General features: G+C 41.6%; 2 protein-coding genes and 1 non-coding gene across 10 annotated transcripts in view; all 3 read right to left on the bottom strand.

The window, feature by feature from the left end:
• Positions 1-1,851, bottom strand: part of LOC148063792 (uncharacterized) — a 7,306-nt gene extending 5,455 nt beyond the window's left edge. The window contains exon 1 of the mRNA XM_087810809.1: positions 1,715-1,851. The gene's annotated coding sequence lies outside the window, so the exon portion shown is untranslated. The remainder of the gene's footprint in view (positions 1-1,714) is intronic.
• A 1,513-nt stretch (positions 1,852-3,364) lies between these two features.
• Positions 3,365-19,481, bottom strand: LOC148063790 (eukaryotic translation initiation factor 4 gamma 1-like). 8 transcript variants are annotated; one of them, XM_087810271.1, is made up of 33 exons: positions 19,051-19,481; positions 17,137-17,259; positions 16,975-17,061; positions 16,733-16,765; positions 16,142-16,162; positions 15,723-15,902; positions 15,008-15,107; positions 14,375-14,485; positions 13,511-13,665; positions 12,978-13,070; positions 12,774-12,843; positions 11,880-12,701; positions 11,715-11,803; positions 11,467-11,638; positions 11,177-11,310; positions 10,985-11,104; positions 10,501-10,896; positions 10,173-10,319; positions 9,862-10,098; positions 9,681-9,785; positions 8,794-9,108; positions 8,613-8,730; positions 8,437-8,536; positions 8,027-8,352; positions 7,314-7,432; positions 7,057-7,229; positions 6,857-6,982; positions 6,159-6,240; positions 5,994-6,092; positions 5,782-5,922; positions 5,630-5,711; positions 5,401-5,541; positions 3,365-4,696 (listed from the first exon to the last, which is right to left on the bottom strand). In XM_087810271.1, exons 2-33 carry the CDS (start codon positions 17,209-17,211, stop codon positions 4,515-4,517), a joined length of 5,151 nt encoding a protein of 1,716 aa, XP_087666397.1. In that variant the 5' UTR covers positions 17,212-17,259; positions 19,051-19,481; the 3' UTR covers positions 3,365-4,514. The 8 variants fall into 8 exon arrangements, with proteins under 8 accessions (XP_087666397.1, XP_087666396.1, XP_087666399.1 ...); XM_087810270.1 differs by having other exon boundaries at positions 15,723-15,912; positions 16,143-16,162; XM_087810273.1 differs by lacking the exon at positions 16,142-16,162.
• Positions 10,393-10,469, bottom strand: LOC148063791 (small nucleolar RNA SNORD66). The gene has a single exon (XR_015713597.1). It is a non-coding gene; the product is annotated as a small nucleolar RNA SNORD66 (small nucleolar RNA).
• Positions 19,482-20,949: the final 1,468 nt, after the last annotated feature.

Below are 20,949 nucleotides of genomic sequence, written 5' to 3'. Positions count from 1 at the left end.
GTATTCATATCAATACATGTACTGTAATAAATGTGAAATAAAAAAATAAAAAATAAAAAAAAATACTAAAACATATTTAAAATATGTAACCATTCTTATATTATTGACCCTGGTTAAAATTTGTATTTTCGCACATTTAGTTTTTACATTTTTTCCAAACGTTCATAAAAATGAATAAAGGTGTACAGACTTACACCCCAGCTCGGGCTCTGAGGTCTGTGGATCAGAATCTACTGACGGTTCCTGAACACGCTTAAGGACCAGAGGAGAGAAATCCTTCCAGACTGTTGCTCCTAAGCTTCCTCTCTCTGTTTGATGATCTACTGACTCCTTCAAGAAACATCTTAAGACATTTTTATTTGTTCAGGCTTTTCCCTGATTTTCTGGAACTCCTGTTGTGTTATCAGTTTTATCTTGATCTTTAAAGTATATACTTTATTGAATATTGTTTTGATTGTTTAAGCGCTTTGTGACCCTGGTCTGGAAAAGCGCTATACAAATAAAAATGACTTACTTACTTACAGCATTGTACACAAACACGTTGAAAAACGCTTTGTGTAAAAGTAAAAATACATTCCGCCATTTTTCTTTTATCTACTTTATCTCTTAAATGTTCGCCTCGAAGACAAAAACAATGTGATGTACTTGGTGGAGAAAAAAGTGAATTGAAACAGATGAAAACATTTCATGGAAAAAAATGCCTCATGAAGATGTGAGGTTTGAATAAAAATGGAGTGAAATAAACATAAAACTGAACTAAACTGGATTGTGAGAATAAAAATGGACTCAAATAAACATAAAACTGAACTAAACTGGATTGTGAGAATAAAAATGGACTGAAATAAACATAAAACTGAAATAAAGTGGATTGTGAGAATAAAAATGGACTAAAATAAACATAAAACTGAACTAAACTGGATTGTGAGAATAAAAATAGACAAAAATAAACATAAAACTGAACTAAACTGGATTGTGAGAATAAAAATGGACTCAAATAAACATAAATCTGAACTAAACTGGATTTCAAGAATAAAAATGTCGTTTAAAAAAAGTGAAAAACGTATTAAATTGTCATAGACATGACCAATCGATCCTAATTGATAATGTGATTTTTGTGTGGTTTCGATTTGAATTGGGTCATTTTAGTCTTATTCTATTTTAACTATCCGTTCCATCTTAACTGTTATTCATTTATATTTTAAACGTGTTCTTGCTGTTTCATAACCACGTTCACCTGCATGATTGTCGATACAAACGATCTCACAACATGGTCATAAAAACAAGTCACAATCTCAGTGATTTCCTTCCTATATTCTTAAATAATGATGCTGTGGAAACACAATTCATCACAATAATGACGATTATTTGAGAACAATTGTTCGTGATCCATTTCCCGTCGAACCTAAAAAACACACGTGTTATCGAGAACAGTCTGATGGATACGTCACGACAGACACACAAGTGGTTACAAACACAAATATAATCCAGCATCCCAACAGAGACGGATCTGAGGACACATGGAGGACCGAGACTCCAACAAGTGGATCAGAAACACAACACGGTCTTGCTGCAGTGGAGAGAAGAACACGCGCGTCGTGGCTCGAGAAGAAAAAAAACATGGACACGGGCCTGCGTGGAGACACCGCAGCATCAGCACCAGCATCAGCGGCGTCTCCAGGGCAACACGACCCGCATCACCTTCAGACTTCCTTACCTGTAAGTCATCGTCAAGCGCTCCAGTGTCTCCAATCCGATCAACAGATTAGTTGCTCTTTGCTCCGCAGCTGTGCTTCCGTGTGGCTCCTCCTGCTCCTCCTCCTCCTCCTCCTCCTCCTCCTCCAGACCCCTGCATCATCGCTGCTCCTCAACCTTCTCCGGCTCACTCTCCAAATGTCTCCCGACGTCAAGCGTCATCGCGAGGCGGCGTCTCTCCTTCTCCCTCCTGCTCCCTCCTTCTCCTCCCTCAGACCCGTCACTCCTCTCAAAAGTGTTCCTCAGGTGTGTCGTTATTAGATGAAGATACTCGTCAAAAAAATCCAAAGAACTTGAAGTTTGATCCGTTTTTTAAAGGACTTCCTAGTGTCGAGTCCAGAGACCTCTAGTGGCGCTATGAGGCATCGCAGCCCAAAACCACGCAATATACTTATTTGAGTATAAAAAATACTTGTATTTGTCTCGTGAATATGTTTTGATATCCACACAATTACATTTATACATCTGTAACTTGTATTTTGTTTTTTAGAAATGAATGTGTTTAATTATTTTTAATTTCATAAACTAAAAACAAAAGAAAAAAGAAATTTGCAAAAACAGAAAATTCTGCTGAATTCTACTCAGGTCCACAAAGCACAAACCCATCCATAGCCACTAGAGGGCAGTGTTGCTACAAGCATTAACAACCAATGAGACACAAGATTGCGTGTAATTGATGACCCACTAATGACGAAAGGACATTTTTTTAGCTTTACGAATGTATTTTTGTTTTGCTTATTAAAAGATTTTTAAAACACATTCATCTATACAGACCACAATACAAGTTAGGAATGTTTAATTAATTAATCAATTAATTACATTTATTTGTGGATATCAAAACATACCTTTAGTAGACTCTCCTCTGTGCATTTACAAATATTTAACAACAAATATACGACCATAACTCATTGTTTTTTTTATTCCTAAACTTATTAAGCTTGTTTAATCGATTTGCATTTACCGATTTTTCTTTTAAATTGTATTAATTATTATTATATAAATACAGTTTTTATGTTTCAGTATTTATAATGAAAGCTCTTTCTGTATTTTATTATTCTTTTATTTTCATTTCATTAAGTCATGTTTGAGTAAACTTTTTATTACAACGTAGTCCTTCGTTTTTACTATTTTATTTTCGCTTCTAGAGTTGTATTGGATTTTTTTTCTTTACGTTTTCAAATTCCGTCTTAAATTCCGTTTAAGTAAAGTTTATTTTGACATGACGGTTTAAACTAAAATACACTAAAAGTTGAATCTCTAAAATTACCAGCATGTTTCTGTAACTGCTTCAGCCATTCCATCTTTTCTTGTGTTTTCAAACTCCTGTGTTGTTCTCAGTATTATCTTGATCTTTAAAGTATATACTTTTTTGAGTATTGTTTTGATTGTTTAAGTGCTTTGTGACCCTGGTCTGGAAAAGCGCTTTATAAATAAATATTACTTTCTTAGATGTAGATAAAAGCATATTGATCCATTTATAGGTTCATTTCTACTGCTTACGTTTTCTTCTGCGAAGCCTCTTCTAAAAAAGTTATCGATCTTGATTTTCAAAAATCATAAAATGTCAAAACACAAAAGTACACACGAAGAAACAAGACTCGGACTCAGAACAGCAACTTAATAAGTCCTTTATTTGCAATGTTCATAACCTCAACTTTCCAGTTTCCGATGCAAAAGAAGCAATAATTTCTTAAATAAAGAAAGCAAAACAGGAAAAAAAATAAAATATTTACAGAATTCCAATAAACGGCTGATCATTGGATTAAAGCGCCTCTCTGCATCGGGTCAACTGTGGGTTCTTTTGAAAAGGTCACACTGCATGAACTCGGCAATTCATCTGAAAAATAAAACTGAAAAACAAAAGTATTTTTTTTTTTATTATATATTTACAGAAAGCTCCTGAAATTAGTTTCCACCGAGTAGAAAAAAGGCTTTCGGATCATTTCTGTGTTTTTCTTTATAGTTTCATATCAAGTCGATTTTCTGTAGATTTCAAGTTTTAACAGTGATTGAGGGGGTGGGGGGGGGAGGGTGGAGGTTCCAGGCTTCAGCACAGAAGAGGTAAGGTCGGCGAGGCGTCTACAGGGGATGGACGAGGATGGCTTAGAGGAAGCATTAAGACCACCCCCCTCGTAGACGCCGCCGACATGAGTCCATGAGTCTCTCTTCCAGACCGCCACCGCTTTAAAAGCCCCACCGTTGAATCACTAATAAAAACACTTCAGTCGTGCTGCTCACTCCAAGGAAGGGACGAAGACAGAAGCCGCATTTTTTTTAGGTTCTCGCTCCAGTTCAGAAGGACCAGGATGTCGGCCGCGGGCCGGGATCGCCGGCGTGGTTCGGGAGATGCATCAAAGCTACAACTTAAAAAAAAAAAAAAAAAGAAAAAAAAAGCAGCCTGTTGGTGTGAAAAAAGGTTTGGTAGTGATGTGGGACACACCTGGTTCAACGAGCCGATTCCTACTGAAGCAGTTTTTTCAAGTTTATTTCATGAGGACACTTGCTGCCACAGGGGGGGGAGGAGTGGGTGAGCCAAAGATGGAGGCCACACACACGCGCGCACGCACACCAACACACACACACAAGTGATTGTTTTTCTGAGTCCATCCCTCACACGAAAGAACAACAATGATTCATCCTCATTGAGGATTCATAAAGTCCATTTCAATCTTGTCCACAACCCTGGCTTTTGCCTGGGGGAGGAAGGAAGAGGGGGTGGAGGGGTGGGAGACTTGGGGAGGGGAGGTCGGCGGTTCAGTGTTTCACTCCTTGTCGGACTCCTCCTCTGCCTCACGGAGCCAAGAGAAGAAGGCCGTCGCCGATTTCAAGGCCACACCTTTGCCGGTCTGTTCCGCCGGGTCTTTGCTGGTCTCCCACTTGTAGAAGGCGTCCTCTTTGATCACGTCCTCGTCGTACAGGGCGTCGAAGAACATCCGCAGCAGGTCTGCGGGACACGAGGTGTGAATACAATCATCTCGGCCTCGTCAGAAACATGAGTAGAAGCTCTTCAAGACATTTTTAAAACGAAATGTTTAGAGCCTTAATGTCATCCGTCTACGTCAGTGGCGTCAAACTTATTCACACACGGACGACAAAATCTTTTGAAATACGTTTCCTGACTAGTCTGGATTATATTTCAGATTCTTTACACTCTTTTAGACTTGATCCCATCTTGATTATCTCCTTCATCAAATACCTTTATTTTAACACAAGATTTACTCTAATTCAAAGAGTCATATTTAAAAAAAAACAACAACTAAAAAGCCTCACTGGACTTTACTTTAGTAACATTCTTTTTTGCCACTTATTCCCTTATGTGCACTTTTTTATATATTTCTATACATGCGTTATTGCACTACACTTTAATTTGTATTTTAATCATGGAAATATTGATTTATATTTTAATATCTTACATTGTATTATTACGGTTCATCTTTCAGCGCATGCAGTGATTTATATCAACATTTCAACTTGAGCGCGGCTGTTAGAAACCATTTGTTTGAACTTATCATACAAGGAACCTTGAACTTTAAAATGCTAGCATCTTAATATAGGAGTTTGACACACGCGGCACACGTTTACTACGAATGGTTCGACAGATATCTTTGACTTTGTGTCTACAGTACAGTATTGACATCAGGCACTCACTCGCTGGCTGCTCCATGTGCACCATGAGAGCCTGGAGGGCGTAGAGCGCCTGCAGCTCCTTCTCCTCGTCCAGCAGGTACGGCTGCAGTAAACTGGCTCTTTGCTTGATCTGCTGCGTGTCCACTTTGTACGGGTTATCGCCTGATCGGGACGGAAATAAAACACTTAAATCTTTGGAGGAAAAAAAAAAAGAAGATCCAAAATAAATTAAATAAAAAAAAAAACCTACAAATGATTGAAGACTGACAGACGGACATCATCAGTGCTCGGACGAACTGGTTGGATTTGATTTGCTGCTCATCCAGGTTGGCCTGAAACAAATAAAAAAGGTTAGACTCTGAAATACGCGTCACTGATGTGGTTCAGTCGACCGACGCACACCTCCACCCAGTCCCGGACGCGTTGGTTGTTGGCCTTGTCCTGCAGTAGTCTGTCCAGCTGCTTCCCGATCTCCTCTCCACTCAGAACCGCCTTCTCCGGAGGCTCCTCGGATTCCACCTCCCCCGTCGTGAACTCCATTTTCTGAAACGCAACGATCGACTTTAATTTCAAAGAACAAAGACGTGACGACGTTCCTTCGTCCTCCTGCTGACCTGAGCAGCCACGAACTCGGCCACGTCGTCGCCCTTGGGCAAGAACTCGGTCCAGTTGAGGCCGGCGTCTTTCCACATGGCGCCCACTTTTTGAGGGGTCTGGAGAAGAATCCAACACGTCAACATCCGACGGTAAAATATGCTTAAAACCATGTCAACGCTCACCATTCCTTTGCAGAGCAACTTGAGGATTTGAACCAGCAACACATCGGCTTTTTCCAGAGGCAACAGAGGCTTTGAGACCTCCCTGCAGACGCAACATAAATATTAGCCAAATATTTATAAACGGAATAAAAAAAATACCTCATTATCACAAAAAAACATTTCAATATATTGAACGATTAATTTTAAAGGTTTCATCTTGAAAATTAAACTTTTTAATTTGGGTTAAATCCAAATTAGAACTTTAAGTATTCATACAAAATGTATACATATTTTACACAAACATGATAACCATGAATGCGCATTTTGAGTTACAGCAAAAAAGTATTTGGAAAATAAGAAAAACGAAAAGTTACGATGCATCAAATAATTAGTTTTATGGAAAATGGAGTTCAGAAACTTCATTTCCCAGAATGCTTCACTTAGTCAAATCTCAAAATGCAGTTTGTTTAAAATTGTAAAAGTTCATGTTTAAAAAAAACAATTAAAATATTTTATATATATTAATTTCTAAACTCTGAATTATCCTTCTATATTTTGCTGTTACAATTACAATTTCAAGGCCATTTGTCCAGTATTTTACCTAAACCTTTCCATAGATTATCTTCGCTTTCCTATAATTCCAATGAAACATTATGAAGGGTTGGAGGCCATCTTCAGTTGACTTAAAAGAAAAAGAAAATGCATGCAAGCTAGTGTACCTGAAGAGCTGATCCATGGGGATTCCTCCGTCAAGGAGCATGGGGCTGATGACCTCAGCAAGGTAGAGCCAGATGTGCGGGATGTCAATGGCCATGTCTTCGGCCACCTCCAGGGTTTCTTGTAGCCTGGGAAATGGTAAGATTTAATAAACGACCGGACATAAGGGGGAAAAAAACTGAACTACTGCGACGTCGCTCACGCTTTGTAGAACTGCTCGGTGGTCAACGTTCCTGCCTTGACAAGGTCGTGCAGCAGCAGACCCAGGCGCTCGCGGGCACTCGGGCTGCGCTCCAGCGTGGAGTCCAGGCCGCACCGCACGAACACGAAGAGCAGGGAGGCACTGTTGAGCTCGGCCACGCACTGGATCGCCTCCTACGAGAGAAAGACGACCGTTGGACTCGCTATTCAACATTGAAACGTCAAAACCCCGCGACGGCGGGAAGATCTCTGGTTTACCTTCATGTCGTTTAAGTGCAGGTACTCCTCGATGATGGCGTTGGCCTTCTTCTCCAACTCCTCTTCTGACAGAGCGGGTTTAGCAACAAGTGGAGGAGTCGGAGCGCTCTCCCGTTTGACTGTTGAAAACAACATTTTTGTGATCATTTTCAAATTCAATTAAAAAAGAAATCCTCCAAAATTCACATCTAGGGGTGTAAGAAAATATTTACACTCTTAAATACTGCAATATTCTACATTTATGAAGTTGAAATTATATTTCATCATAGTTCTTTTATGGTTTGTATTGCAATAAAGTGTGTCTAAAAAACACACCCGCCTTTCATATTCACATTTAATGTGCAAATATTGACTGCATTTGTTCATTTTTGTGTTTGTCAACATTACATTCATTACATTTTTGGCATGTAAAGGAGCGCAAAATCGTGCGAGATCTTGACGATGACTGAGGATGAGAGGATACAGTCGACACCAGCAGCTTTAAAGCCGATTTTTGGAAATTTTTTGGTTACAAAATAAATTAAATCAGTTACAACTTCATCAAGAGTCATGTGGTCTGTATATTCTTCAACAAGTTCTCCAGAATACTCCAAATATACCTACAGTTCCTACAGTATCACAATATATTTTAATCAATCGTATTGTGATGCGTAACGTACTGACAGATGCCAATACACACCCCAGCATAGACTAAAAAAAAAAAAACTTTTTACCTGGAACGTCTTTGCTGGGACCCTTTTCCCAGGCTCCCCGATCTCTGCTCCCCCTGTCTCGACTCCCTCTGTCCCGGGACCCTCTATCCCGACTGCCTCGGTCTCGGTCGTCGGTCATGCTGGCCACCCGGCGCACCGTCTCGTTGGTGGCCCGGCTGTCTCCGCCTCTGCCGCCGCGCTCCTCCGTCTCTCTGCTGAAGCTTCGCTTGGTGATCTGGTCACGGCTGCCACTGCGGTTGTCGCGACCCATCCCGCGGTCAAATCGGTCGTAGCGTTCCCGGTCTCTGTCGCCGCCGCCGCCGCCGCGCTCCCGGCTCGAGCTGGACCTAAGAAGGGGGAAAAAAAAAAAGGGTTCTGTCAAAACTGATCTTGTGGCGTCTGTGAGTAACCGGTTTAGAGCGGCTACTGACCTCTGTGGTACTCTGCGATCCGACTCGGATGACATCGTAGACCCAGACTGCTGGAGGGCAGAGAAGCGGTTGAGGGTGCTGGTCGCAGGGCGGCCGGAGTCTTGAGGGGAAAAAAAAAATGTACATGTTAACTCGCTCAGAAGCAGAAAGTGGAGAATAGTTTCCAGTCGTCATACCTTGTTCTCCACCTGCTGGTTTAGCTCCTGATCCTCCACTGCTTCCTTTGCCCCAGCTGCCCCACATGCCTTTTCCTCCAGGAGCCAAGAGTTGATTGTTCAAGTCCAGAGCACCAGGCTAGACGAAAGACATGGGATTATTCCAGCTTCTATAGTAATTTGATAAAATGTTGTCAAGTACCTTTGTGATCTTGCTAAGGCGATTGGTGTCGATTGGTCTATGCTTGGAGATGGGTACTGTGTTCCATCCCTCATCCTGAGGCTGGCTTCTTTGACCTCCTTGCGAGTGTGGTCCTCTGCCCCCCATATTTCGATCCATCCTGCCGCCGCCGCCTCCTCCTCCACCACCACCTCCTCGTTCTCTGTTGTCTCCACCTCTCGACATCATCGCCTGCTGGACCTTGGCCTGCTCCCTGTGCTCTTCCATCTCAGCATCCTTGTGGATCTGGTCGATGGTTTTAGGTCCCTGGTCAGCTCTTCGGGGAACCCAGTTGCACTACGGAAGAAATAGGGCGTAGCATTAATTGATGAACACTAAAAAAAAGGGAATCATCTTCTTTCAAGATACAATTTAAAATAAAGTTGGCTTAAAGTACTGGTTACAAAAAAATATGACTAAACATAATTCCTCTTAGCCAGATGTGTCATGTGATTAAACAGAGACTTCCAATTACAGTAAAACTGATGTCAGAGGAAAATGTAAACATCTGATTGGACCACGACAGATACAGTATTTCTGTTTCACAAGTCTTTGACTAAATAGGGAAATTGGAAAATTGTATGTCTCTTAACCCTGTGTGAGCTGCAGCAGGTCGGTAAGTGAGTTCCAGAAAGCTACTGCCACCTAGTGTCCAATTAAGTTGATTGCAATTCACCATACTTGAAATTCTAAAAAGATGTATTTTTTTTTATTTAAACAAATGTCAGGCCATAATTTTAGTAACAAAAAGAAATAAATGACAATATAGGATCTATCACAACTTTAAATTAGTTCAAAACAAACGTTTCATCTCTCACAATAATACAAAAAGAAGAAAAGTTAAAAAAAAAACATTGATTGATCCTCACTTTTCTAAGGTCCAAGACATCCTGGAGCATGAATCGTATTCTTGACGATGTCTTTCTCTCCTTGATGATCTTGTCCATCTGGTTGAAGTACTGATCCATTCGAGGCTAGAAAAGAAGAATAAAGTGTTCGAATGACCAAATCCAGCTTTCAGTGACGTTTGTTAAAGTATTATTTGTTTACCTTGGCCTTCTCGAAGTCCAGGTCTTTACCGATGGTGGACAGAAGTCTGCACAGACATTCTAATGATTCCTCATCATGGTTCTTCAGTAGTTTGACTACACAGTCGTGCATGATGGCCTCTGTGAGCATTTTCAGCTTGAAGAGCTCTCCGATGAACTTGATGTTTCCCAAAGACCGACGTCTGGCCTGGTCCCTGCTGTCCTTCAGCTCCACCCTCAGACGCTCACGCTCCTCGTCCTGGGAGAAAAATACAAGTGGAGATTAGAGCAGATGTGTCAAAACAAAACCATCAAGGTGAAGGGATTGTTTACCTCTTTAGCTGCCTCCAACTCCTTCTGCTTCCTCTCGAAGATTTCATCATCGTCCTGATCCTTCTCAAACTCTTTCTGGCAGCGGTTGAGAAGCAGCTTGCGGAAGTTCACAAACTCTCCTGGTGCGTCGACATTTGGAACTTTGATCTGAAGAAAGGAAAAGATAAGCGTGAACACCAGCCAGTGATCGTGAGGATTTTAAGACTGATGAAAGAAAATGCTCCATCAGTTCCTCACTATCATAATGCCACATCAGTGGTACAGACGCGTGGCTCAAAGGTCAAGTAGGGACTGGAGCAGAGATGAAGAAAAGGTGTGCGTCACTCACCCCCATAAGACAGCGGCACATGTTGGCATAGGCCACAGAGAAGTTGGGTTCCGAGATGGCTTTTTCAAAGATGAGGTCGATCGCTCCCTTCAACCTCTCCTCGGTGTCGATCGGCAGCTCCAACACTTGTTTTATTAGATCCTGGAACTTCTGCGGCGTGAGTTTGTTGAGGATACTTCGCAGGCGTTTGAACACTTCCTGAGTTTTGGCAGCTTCTGGGTCATCCGTTTCTTCAGGTTCCTCAGCACCAGGCCCCACTCGTGCCTTTTTGACAGTGGGCTTCCAAGCGTGCTCCGCCTTCTTCAGCTGCACCTCGTCGCTAAGCGACATGCTGCTTATGATGATTTTCCTCGGCTCCTTACGCTGGCCCTGCTGCGAGCGCCGTGGGCCGGGAGGCTGGAAGACGCAATAGTGAGTCACGTTAGCGCCTCAACACCAGCACGAAGGCATTTCAGTCTCCCAAAATAAAGTAGAAAACACTTACTGGTCCTCTTGGTCCAGTCACTGATCTGCTCCCGAGGTTTCCCAAATACGAGGGAGTGAAATCGGGACCCACGTTTATGAGCCGCGATGGGTCGACAGGTCGCATTGGTGTCTTGTTTATCTAAAGATGCACAAATGTTTTGGTCAGCCAGTTGACAAACTGATGAGGGCCTAGAGACACTCGATTACATACCTTGTCCAAGACAACATCACTGATGACTGGCAGGCCTTCTGGCTTATTTATACTGGCGCTACTGAACTGGAAGCCGAGAAGGAAGTCCCGGTCGTACCGCTTCTTATCTTCGGCGCTGAGTGGCTTCCACTGTTCTATAATTTGTCAACATGAATAAAGTAAGAATCAACAAGTTTTGGATTACCCGAGCACGAATTACAAGCATTAATGATCACCACAGTCAATTTAAAAAGCTGAATAGATAGACATGTCGCAGTCAAAAACAATAAATGGTTGTTATCAAAACTCACCTTCTTTCTTGTCGTTTGATTCAGCTGCCAGTTTATCAGGTTCTGCGTTCAGCTTGTCCTCCTGCTCCTCCCAGGTCTCATCTACAACCTCGGCCGGAGGTTCAGCTGGAGCAACGGGAATGGGTTCGGCTTGAGTAGGTACAGGTTCAGGGGCTGGCTTTACTTCTGGTTGCTGCAGAAGTAAGACAATACCATATTAGCTGAGGGCAAACATGTGTGAATGAGTAGACAACTTGTTGGACATTCACCTCAGTGAAGGCATCCAAAAGGTCTCCAATGGCCTCTTTTTTGTTGATCTCTTTCATGTTTCTCCTCTTCTTTGGCACAGATGTAGCAGCTTCAGGAAAAAAAAAGAAGATATATATAAACAAGTTTTCCTTTAGTCAGACATCTGTTAAAACAGAGTTATTTACCTTGCATAGTAGATTCCTGTGTTGAGGAGGTAGCAGCGGCAGAAGGGGCCTGCTCACTTTTTTTGTTTCCCTCTGTGTCGGTCGGTTTCTTCTCCACCTTCAACTCCTGGACTAGAGGGGCCGTTTTCGTTACAGGTTCAGGTTCCTGAGGTGGTGGAGAGGCTGGCTTTTCGTCAGGCGTGGCATCACTGACTAGGTCTTCCGTCTCCAAATCCTGAGGAATACCGTTGGAGAGTGGAGGTTCAGCCGTTTCAGTTGGTTTGGGTTCAGGTTCGTCCGGCACACTCTGGGTCGGCGGCGCCGGTTCCTCCACAGCACTCTCGGACACGTTGGTTTCTGCTGGCGTCGTGTCCAGCGTCTCTGGCGTAACTGTTGTTTCGACCTCATCCTCAGGTTCTTTGACAGCATCGGGCTCCGCTTTGACCGTTTCAATCTTCTCTGTTTTTTCTACTTTCTCTTCAGGCGTCGTCTCTTCTGCGGGGGCGACCTCTATTGGTTTCTCCGGTGGGACCTCTGTAGCTGATGGTGCAACGGGAGCGTCTACGGTGTCTGCGAGTTCAACATCCTCTGGTTCTGCTGCCACATCTAGTGGTGCCTCAGATGCGACTTCGGCTGGGACTATAGACTCAACAAACTCCGGCTCCTTAACAGTTACGGGCAGAATCTCAGCCGACGGAGGAGTGCCATCAGATTGTACTGCAGTGTCTACTTCAGGCAGCGTGTCCTGGCAGTTCATCTCCGGTTTGGCTTCACACGGAGGCTCTGGGTGTGCCAGAGTGGGTGGGGGTGTTTCAATGCTCGCAGAGGACTCCTCACCGTCATCTGAAATTTTAAATTCACTTTAAACACAGTATGTGAAAACAAGAAATCATATTAAATAAAAATAACACAAACCTCTGTTTGCAACCACAGGCTGGATAACCTCTCCATTTGTTTGTGGAAGACTTGCATCGTTTATGGAGGTCTGAAATGGAGGGTTGGTATCAAGAACAAGTTGCACCACCGTCAAGATCATTGTGTCACATCCAAGTCGAAGTCCCTTTCCGACAATCCTCCCTCAGCGAGAGACACCCGGAATAGTCCCACAGTGAAACTCACCTGTGGGGGAGTTGGTGTTGAACTGGATCGTCCACCCGACATTATCTCCTCTGTGATGTCCCGCCCTCCCTGGTTGGGGTCTCGTATTCTGATCTGTTTCACAATCCAAAAGAAATAACGTCAGTATTAAGCAATATTTAGGCTTCCTTTCTTAAATTGATAAAATACTTTCAAGTTATATTCTGTAAGTATGTTATTTTTCCCATTTGTGTTGTGAAATAAAACGTTCCATCAATCAAAGAAAACTACTTTTAGGAATGTTTCCTCATTGTTTTGCAGCTCTCAAACTTAAATATGTTTTATCCGACTACTGGATAGAATTTTCAGGATCTGACTCCTGAAATATTAGGCCTGACAAGCATTTCACTACTGTAACAATGCTCATCAATAGCTGCAATACTTTTGTTATTTTGGAGAGAAAAGGAAAGTTCGACACTGGGACAAAAAAAACGAAAAACAATACACATTTCATCCCATTGATTTTTTTTGACCTCAGAGAAGAGGTCCACTGTTCTTTTGTTGCAACACACTACCGGTTTGCGTTCTCTTTTTATCGGGCCTTGTGGCTGTGCGGGCGGTTGCTGAGGAGGTGGAGCTTGCTGCTGTTGTTGTTGAGCTGGGTTGATCATGACCGGGGTGGGCTGGACCGATGGGGAGAACTGGGGCTGGGCGGGATAGTATGCACCGGCTGTGAAAGGGAAAAAAATAAATATCGACAGCATGAGCAATGATTTGTGCACCTTGTCTTGGTGGATGTGGAGCAACAGAAAAGGTGGAAAGCACCAACCACTCAAAACCATGAGAAGCCCCCAAAGTCGGATTGGAAAAAATAAATTAATGAAAGAAGGCAGTGATTCGAGTCATTCCACAGTTTATCGATTTACTGGAACAATCCTGAGAGTGAAGAAATTCCAAAATGTAACGGTACTAAAAACAAATGAAAACTTAAGTTAACCCAAATGATATCCAACATATCCCAAAACTGGAACTACAAAGTAAAAACGTTCCTGCTTAGAAAAAAGAAATTCAACAAGTTTGCAGTGGTGTCATAATGAAAGGGTTGTACTGGAGATCAAAGCATGCCCATTGTTTTCTTTGTTTTTTAAATAAGTGACAAAAAAAATATAAAAATAAAGGGATTGGAAGTGTTTAGTAAGCATTGATCATTAGATCAGGTAAATCAAGTTACCATGTGTGGATTAACGTACTGACTTCTTGACCTCTGGTTCAATCAAGATCAACAAGATTCATTTCAGAATACCAGAACAAACGCCTTCAGATGTTAACCAACCAATTCCAATGACCTTACTTTTCACATGGAAGGAGTAATGAAATGGAACCACAACAACAGGGAGACAGAAGCCCGCCGCAAACCTCACAAAGCACACACTACTCACCAGGGTAGCGCTGGGAGGTGAGAGGAGCTCCGTGGAGAGCGAGGCGGCCGTTCTCACGACCGCCCCCTCTCCCCCCACCGCCCCGCCTCTCCCTCGCAGCAAGAGAGGGCTCTGAACCAACGCAGCGAAAGGAGAAAAGGGGTGAGGGAGTGAAGAGTTCAAGGACAGGAAGAGACAGATGCAGAGTTATTGAAGGGACTTAAAGAAGCTGGGTGTTAAGAGGTCCCATGAAATGTGTTCACAATAAGACTTCATTGTATCATTTGCTTTCTTAATGGCTTACATGACAGTGATTGTTGGAGATCTACTCATGTTTTCTTTATTAAAAAGAAAAGAGGTTTGCCGGTGTCTGCAGAAAATCTGCTATCATGACGAGTTTATGTGTGGAAGTGTCAAGCATATGACCAATAAAAATAAAAAAAAATCACCATTTTATGGAACCTGTAAGCAGGGTTTGGATGCTACTTGAACCAACGTTACAAAAACTACATCTTAGCCACGAGCTTCACCACACAACACTTCAGGCAAATCAACATAGAAAATGTTACGTTATGAGAAAGAAGGTGCAACGTAGGTAAAAGCTGAACCACAGGAATATCAAAATGCACGCTAGAGATGAGATTTTGACTTTACCGTATGCTTGGTATTCTGCAGGGCTGGTCCCAGGATAGAAGCCTGTGGTCCCACTGGTGACGGGATACTGTTGCGTTGGTGCCATGTACGGTGGTCGGTACTACATGGACAAAATTGAACAAGTGGGTCTACAAAGTGTACGTTATCAGCAACTTTGACAATGATTTCGTTTTCACTTAAAAGAAAAGACATTTATGGGAAACAGACAAAAGTATGTCTCTTAAAAATAAAGAAATAGAAATATTGTTTCAAAGAGAGAGTTTAAACAAAGGTAGGCTCACTACAAGTGTGTGTTAAGTTTCTTTTCACTTCACAAAATCGGCCTTCTTTTAGCAGACAGATTTGGTTTCACATTCATTTCATCTCCAAGGCCGGGCGTCATGTTTGTAAGTTCCTGCCCAGTCGTTTGCCTTTACTCCGCATAGCATTAAAGCGGGGGTTGTAACCACACCTGGTCATTATCACTAGACTCCTTGACATCTGTGAGACTCGCATAATGAACCGGGCAACTGAAAGAATACCTGAATAACCACAGTGGGGGAGCTGAAGTTCTGGAGAAACTTAAAAGTAGATTCTGACTGAAATCTATGGTTGAAGTCATATCATTTCATACAAGAATTTCATTGAAGCATAACTGGTTTATTAAGTGAAACCAAAACATCTTGAGAATATGACTAAAAAACCTGTTGAGGGTATGAGTAATACGTGCACCGACCTGCCCCGGGGGAATGAAGTAGCCTTGGGGTGATCCAGCAAAGGAGAGCTGCTGCTGGGAAATCATCATCATCTGGGAGCTCGAAGGGTAGACATGAGTGGGTCCGACAGCTCGAGGGCCGCTACTCGTCTGAACTCTTGGAGCACTTGAGGGCATTGTGGGGCGGTTGGCATAGAAGCCCTGGGGGATCAAAAACAAAAAAAAGAAAAACAACCACATAAATATCACAGTTAAAGCCACATATCAACTTGTATGTCTCGCTTTTTAAATAGAGTAAGCTCTTCTTTCCACTGAATGTGTGTGACAAACACACTCCTACCTTCAGCCGGAGACAAAAAGTTCCCCTAGAGTGTGATTTGTTCTGAATTGCTATCTTATAAATATTCAGTCAAGGGGGAGTGGCAAAGAAGATCTGTTACCTGCAAGGCTCTGTATCCACCCTTCAGCCGCACAACAAATGAGCAGAAAGCAAGAGAGGAGTGAGGTTAAGGTGGAAATGAGAACAGCAGACAGTGCAAGCAATGTACCGAGAGCATATGACATGCAGTCTGAGACGAAAAACCAGTTTGATAGTGATGTGAAATGAGTAGTGTGGAGCGACACAACGCAATTAATTCACCTCATTATCAAGTTTCGTAATGGAGATAAAAGAAACGTGGCATTACATTTAAATAATACTTTTCCTATCTTTCTTAGATCTAGTTTGACAAGATAGTTAATTATAAATGATGATGACATTCTTGATGAGGGTCTGCACTTCAATTTCAGCACTTGGGTTGAATTATTCATGAAGATGAAAAGGTAGAATCTGATAGTAAATTCCCACATCTGACAATAATTATAATTAAAAAAAGAAGAACAAATAAAGCACGTCCTGGAATATAGTGTGAATAAAAAATGATTATTTTCAAAGACAAATGTGCATTTGAAGGGTGGACCTGCCCTGCCGGTGTTTAATATTGATATAAGCAAACTATTCAAAATACAAATATTTGAGTGAGGGTTAGTACCTGTTGGTGTAAAGTACGGGGGCCAGCAGCAAACTGAGAGGGTAGCAGAAGAGAGAGAATAGAGGCCGAGATTGATAATCAAAGTGTGCAAAAAGCAGGAGAAAACACACACGTGCACATTTCAACATTTCTAGAGCAGGAGAAAATTCTAGACACAATGTGGGTTCGAATGACTCGTTATCCAAGGGCAATGTTAAAATATCTTGACATATGTTGCAAGCAAATACATGTTTGACACAAACCTGTCTTGGCTGCGGTGCAGAATTCATTTGTGGAGGTGGGGGAGTGGCAAAGACAAGAGACTGGGGTTGTCCAGGTCCGTACGCGGCCTGAGGAGGAGAGCAGGCTTGAGTATACAGACAGTCTATTAACATATAAATAAAAGAGCGTCATGACAGTTTCACCTGGGTCAATCCGGGGGAGGGGGCAGGGTTGGGGACAGAGGTGGGTCCTGTGATGGGCTGAGGTGGTTTGTTCATTTCACGTTCTTTTGTAGGTCTGCATCAGGGTGGCTTTGGGATGCCAGCCTTTTTGAGAAACAGAGAAATGTTGTCAACTTGGTGAAAGGCTTGAGAAGATCTCAGGTAAAATTCGCTCTGGGCATCTCTTGTTAAACGCTGGAGAGTCAGCGCTCAAATTAACATTACAGTTAGGCCCCGGGAACGTACATTAGCTTTTCAATGTGGCTCCACACAGAGAGGGTGTGGTTGCAGCAGTGTGGATGATAACGCTACCTCCTCCCAAAAGCTTATTCACATGCCTATCAGCTCATCTACTATCTGGGTGTTTGTATGCCAAATATGTTTCTGTAAAAAGAAATGGATCAACTTGAGTTTTAAGTCATATTAACTAAATATTAAATATTAATTAAAAAATAAAAAAGTGACGGCAGAAAATGTAGTTGAAAAAATGGTAAGTAATTTATATAGTATCATAAATGCAGTCAAACACAAGACCATTATGGGAAAACACTTTTAAATTAATGAATCAAGTTGACAGAAACCAAAGTACATTTATTTTTAAGACACAGAATATTATTTGCTTTCTGGAATCGATGGACTACTGTGAATAGATGTCAACTCAAATTGAGATTGCATCATATTACTTGGGGGGGGGAGTTCGTTTTAAATATTAATGTAACAGGTTCGTACATACAAACAGAATTATACGCATAAGCAAAGTGGCAACAACACAAAAGGTCATCACCGAGTGACAACTTTTTTTTCTCCAATCGGATTGTGAGTGAATTTCAGAAAATGGATACCACCAGGTCAAAGTTCACTGCATGCATGACTACCACGTCCAACGCTCCTGAGCATCTTTTTTTTTTTTCTCCAATCGACGCACAAAAAAAAAAAATCCACAGTTCGAACCGGTTTTGTGATGTGAAAAATAAATGCTAATATTTGACATTTCTTTGGGCGAACGTGTCACGCTTTCCGAGCCACTGACACGGCTAGTGTTAGCCGTTAGCCGGTGCCATGCTTGTTTTTCGGCAACCGTGACACTACGACGTGCAAACATGAAGTCGTCGGAAAAAAAAAAAGTGTCTCGTCCCGGGTTCGAGTTTTTCTCGCTTGACACGAAGTCTTTCTGTGGCGGACATCTGTGGACCAAGAGTCCGCTACAGATACGTGTCCCAACGATCACAGATTACGTGGCTGAATGAGTCTGCGTTTAACCTTTCCGTACTTGGACCCAAACGTACTATTTTCATTAAACACACTACTTTTGTGACACATTTCCAAAACAAATCCACCACAGATAGTCGCCGATTCATCATCGGTTTTAATGAATTAAATGCGTTAAAGAATAGTTTTGAGTGGGGGTTTTGTTGGCCAATGTTAGCAAGGGTTAGTTAGCCCCCGAGCCTCGTCCGCAGAAGGCAGGGCCCCGGACCCTAGACCCCCACACACACGTCTGAAAGACACCGCACAGATACACGATGATATCAACAATAACATAGGATGATATCATCATCTCGTCACGCCATTTTAAAGACGAAAGAACGGCTTCAGTTCCACCATTCGATCACGATTCTACAGTCGAAGGATGTTTCACAGGAGCCTGCACCGAGATTAGCCACCATGAGATTACTGGACCATGGATGGAACACGAGATAAATCCCAACTTTTACCGTGTAAATGTGGTTAAACCGAGGCTTTATAGTATACACTGTTTTATTTTACGAATTTACGCCATTTTATGCGCTAAACGTTAAATATAAACTGGTCGCCGGGAAGGCCCGCCCGGCCAGCTAGCATTAGCTTAGCAAGCCTCCTGAACAAACATGGAAGCTAACTCGGATTTCTTCTTACCGGTAGAAATGTGAATGCTTTCGGTGCGAGTCCTCTCTGGAAAGAAGACTCTCCAGTATCCGTGTCACTCCGTGTTGTTAGTGTTGCTTGTTTTTTTTTGTTTTTCTTTTTTTTATTCCAACACAAGACGTGTCCTTTCTCGGGTACCGATGTAGCAGCTAACCGGTAAAATAGGGAGAACTCTGCAGCCGCTCCAGTTTAAATCCCCGGGCGTGTAAGTGAAAAATTCTGCCCAAAAGTCGAGCAATATCGTACTCCTGGAGCACTATTGACACCTCCGATGGCTCATAGAAAAGCCTCTGGACCAGAGGTCCATGATCAAGGCGTAGATGGTGACGGATTGCCGGTTAGGTAGAATGTGAGAAAGCTCAGAGAGACGCCATGGTGCCGCTGTTGCTGCTCTGGGGAGCCGGTGCGCCGCCGAGCCGCGTGGACCACTTCCGGGAAATACACACCGTCGACGACGTCGCTCGGGTCACGTGACGAAGGTCGTAACGATAATTGCCGAAATTGCTCAGATATTATTATTAATCTCTTTAGGATTAGATCGGATTATAATGGCGTGCAGGCGGTTTGAAGGACATAAATAATCGTGCAATTTTCTTTTAACGGCAATTGGTCAATTGCATAAAACAATATGTTATTATTGTTGCCTATAAAAATGTCACCACGAGACATATTATTGATCGATTGATTTAAACATAAGTGTCATTTACATTTAAACTATGTTCATCCCACACTGGGGAAATTTAAATGGTCCACAAAAAATAAACGTACATACACGTTTTATTAATACATGCAGTACACGTGTTCAAAAGAACACGACAAAACTAATAATAAAATACAACTATAATAAATACTTATAATTTATAAGATAATAATAACTATATAAATAAACAGAAGTACAGATATGGGTGGAGGGAGTGGAATCTCTGCTTTCTGCAGACATATAAAGACATATTATAACTAAACCTTCAAAAAATATACTAATAATTTACTATTGAATACAACCAGGGCTATATTTAGTAGGTAATAGCTTTATATTTAGACTTAGATTGTATCATCTTGTTCTTTCTCTTTATTTCTCTTTGTTCTTGTTCTTATTTTATTTTGATTCTTTTTTTTATGAAAAATTGCTGTATTTGCTGTGTATAATTTGGAAAAAAAACAATTTAATAAAGTTCTACCTAACCTAATATGTACCATTATGGTAAATGCATCTGAACACAACAACAATATTTCATTTCAAGATCTGAATGGCAATTGATGACAAATATATACACATCTTAAATAATAGAAAAACAATTTTATTTCAAAGTTCATAGCCAGGTTTATTCCTGTTTGTCCTAGTACTAACTATTTTCAGTTGCCTTTTCGGCACTTGTTTATATTCCTAACTAACTAAGATAAGAATGACACAACTTTCTTGTGTCTTGTTTTCAATAGTTTTGTGTCAATATCTGTCTGTTTGTCTCGTGTGTAAAAACGTCCTTCACATGAAAAAGTCCATGACTTAATCACTTTAATCCCTTTAAATACATATATATCCTAATTTGACCTTTGATCTTCATTAATCAAGAGTAACAAAGATAATCTGTTAACTAGGGATTAATCAACATTAAAGACAAAAACTCTTCTTTTTCCAAAGTGTTCTTTCAATCCTAACAGATCAAAGGAACCAGTTATCATTTGTTTCTTGTATTTATGTCATTTTGATTGATCAAAGTAGAGTAAAGGACTATAAGGAAGGATGAAAGGTTGATAAAGATAAGATCCTGTTGTGTTGTGTTATGAGGCTTTACATATTTTTTCTCTAAAGAAACAAATAAATATTATTTAATCAAGTTTTCAGCGATTAAAAAGCTGGCGAAATATCAATTCAGAATCAGATGCCTTTAT

This window comes from Callionymus lyra, chromosome 16 (assembly GCF_982586985.1).
Source record: "Callionymus lyra chromosome 16, fCalLyr1.hap1.1, whole genome shotgun sequence".
Taxonomy (NCBI): Eukaryota; Metazoa; Chordata; class Actinopteri; order Syngnathiformes; family Callionymidae; genus Callionymus; species Callionymus lyra.
The sequence above is the reverse complement of the archived record's forward strand: the minus strand, read 5'-3'. Positions and strand labels throughout refer to the sequence as shown.

Coding starts and splice junctions, on each gene's coding strand:
- LOC148063790 (XM_087810270.1), bottom strand. CDS start 17,211: ATGAACAAACCACCTCAGCCCATCACAGGACCCACCTCTGTCCCCAAC. Junction 17,062..17,136: donor CCTCCCCCGGATTGACCCAG/GTGAAACTGTCA, acceptor TCTCCTCCTCAG/GCCGCGTACGGACCTGGACA. Junction 6,983..7,056: donor ACCGAGCAGTTCTACAAAGC/GTGAGCGACGTC, acceptor ACCATTTCCCAG/GCTACAAGAAACCCTGGAGG.